Raw genomic sequence first — 1946 nt, forward strand, 5'->3', positions numbered from 1 at the left:
ATGGATGCAAACTGCATTTCGTTGCCCTGTACCTGTGCAATGACAATAAAGTTGAATTCTATTCTATTCTATTCTATAAACCCTTTGTCAGCAGGAATGGCAATCAATAAACATCTAAAATATTTACAGTTATTTATTATCAGACTAAATAATCTAAGACTGTACTTACATTAACTGCATTTGCATTAAACTGTACCTGACTCCAACCTAATCATGCCACTTCTTCTCCACTTTTTCCAGCAGGCCGAGATACCATGCAAACAAAACTTTACAAAGCTAGGTCATTAGAGCTTAACTTATATGAGAGATCGTTTTTCATGCGTAGATATAATTGTTAGGTCCCAACAGTTCCGACTTGCCACACAAACTTTAAATACACTGTTTTGGTTGGGGTTTTTTGTTTTTTCATTTTCAAAGCATGCTGATATGAATCTAATACTCCAGAATAAATAAAAACAAAGCCAAATCTGGTTTGCAACAAAGTTTGACTTCCTAATGAGTTGTTGTCCTTCTTTTTTCATTTTGAAAACCTCACTTGTTTTATATACTTACTTTATAAGAGTATGTTTTAATCCAAAGGTAGACAGTACACAGTTCAGTATGATTTCATCCAGTCTTTTTTTTTACAAAGTGATCATCTGTCGAGCTAGCACAAAAACATACAAATACTAGTATAACACGCAGCATGATAACACATCCCGGTTCCAAGTATTTGCACTGAATATCATGTTATCTTTAATGAAGGTTCTTGTGCAACCATTATTAATTTACACTTAAAAAATAATAATAATGAATTCACTTTTTATGCTTGTAAGCTGTGGCAGTCGCTGTGGCATCATCACGTGGACCCAGCTGCATTCACCAAACTTAACCGCTGGCAACCTCAAGTTTCCATGAATGCAGTGCATAAAGAAAACAGCCAGCGGTTTATTGCTGAGCATTTCTATTTATTAAATATAAACACTACAGTTTACTTAAGCAGCAGTAAGAAACATTACCTCAGGGGCAAAATAGCACAGAAATATATTACAGTTACCCGTGTGAGTCGTCTCAGAGCGAATAGCCGCATATTTCCAGGTAGACCTGACGAAGAAGCAGCACAGCAGCGCCCACACCCCTGACAGAAACGAAGGGCTGGTTGAAAAAAAAACAAAAAGTGTAGTCACTTTCGTCCTACCGAAGGGTTCGACGGGAAATGTAGGCACACTGCAGTGAAGAAAACACAAAAACTAGCTGTGTGCCTACAGTGCTCATATACAGAAGTGCCCAGAGTGCGTGGTCGCACTACAGTCCAGCTCCTAAAGCATGAAGTAATTATTTAATAATCAGATAAGATAAGATAAGATAAGATAAGATAAGATAATAAGATAAGATGCCTTAATTAATGTCAAATTACAACAGAAATAAACATTGAACACAACCTATGAATTAGGGCTGCACAATTAATCGTTAGAAAATTGCGATCTCAATCCATACTCATTTCGAAATGACAACGATTAAAAAAAAAGAAAAAAAAGATGACGTATGTACCGGATTTTCTTCCGGGACATAAGCTGCATGAAAACAAGCGCCCACTCTTCAAACAACAAATGACTCAACAAATGACAAGGGCGGAGGCTTATACCACGTGATACAGAAGTCAGCTGGCAGGGAAAAAACAACGGAGAGCACGTGAGAGATAACGAAGCTGTAAAGGCCAAGAAAGTGACAGGAGAAAATCCGTCCCGGTCAACCACCCAAACATCAATAACGGGAACCTTATACAGCACTTCCCCATACCCGTCGAACTCCTGCAGGCGCAAAGAAATTACGGAGGTTATCACTTATCACCTGACCGAAGATAACACTGTTCAAAACGAGGGATTTAGGAAAATGATCAGCACCCTAGACCAGTGGTTCCCAAACTTTTTGCTGGGCCCCCTTTGTTTTACAAGAAAAATGTTCGC

General features: G+C 38.3%; 1 protein-coding gene across 2 annotated transcripts in view; it reads right to left on the minus strand.

Moving 5' to 3' along the window:
• shmt2 (serine hydroxymethyltransferase 2 (mitochondrial)) overlaps window positions 1-1123 on the minus strand; it is a 27596-nt gene extending 26473 nt beyond the window's left edge. For both annotated transcript variants that reach the window (XM_005740031.2, XM_005740032.2), the window contains exon 1: window positions 1037-1123. In XM_005740031.2, coding sequence (XP_005740088.1) covers window positions 1037-1069 — 33 coding nt within the window. In that variant the 5' untranslated portion in view covers window positions 1070-1123. The remainder of the gene's footprint in view (window positions 1-1036) is intronic.
• Between the last annotated feature and the right edge of the window lie 823 nt (window positions 1124-1946).

The sequence above is a fragment of the Pundamilia nyererei genome, unplaced genomic scaffold (assembly GCF_000239375.1).
Source record: "Pundamilia nyererei isolate P.nyererei 1_Seehausen unplaced genomic scaffold, PunNye1.0 scaffold00096, whole genome shotgun sequence".
Taxonomy (NCBI): domain Eukaryota; kingdom Metazoa; phylum Chordata; class Actinopteri; order Cichliformes; family Cichlidae; genus Pundamilia; species Pundamilia nyererei.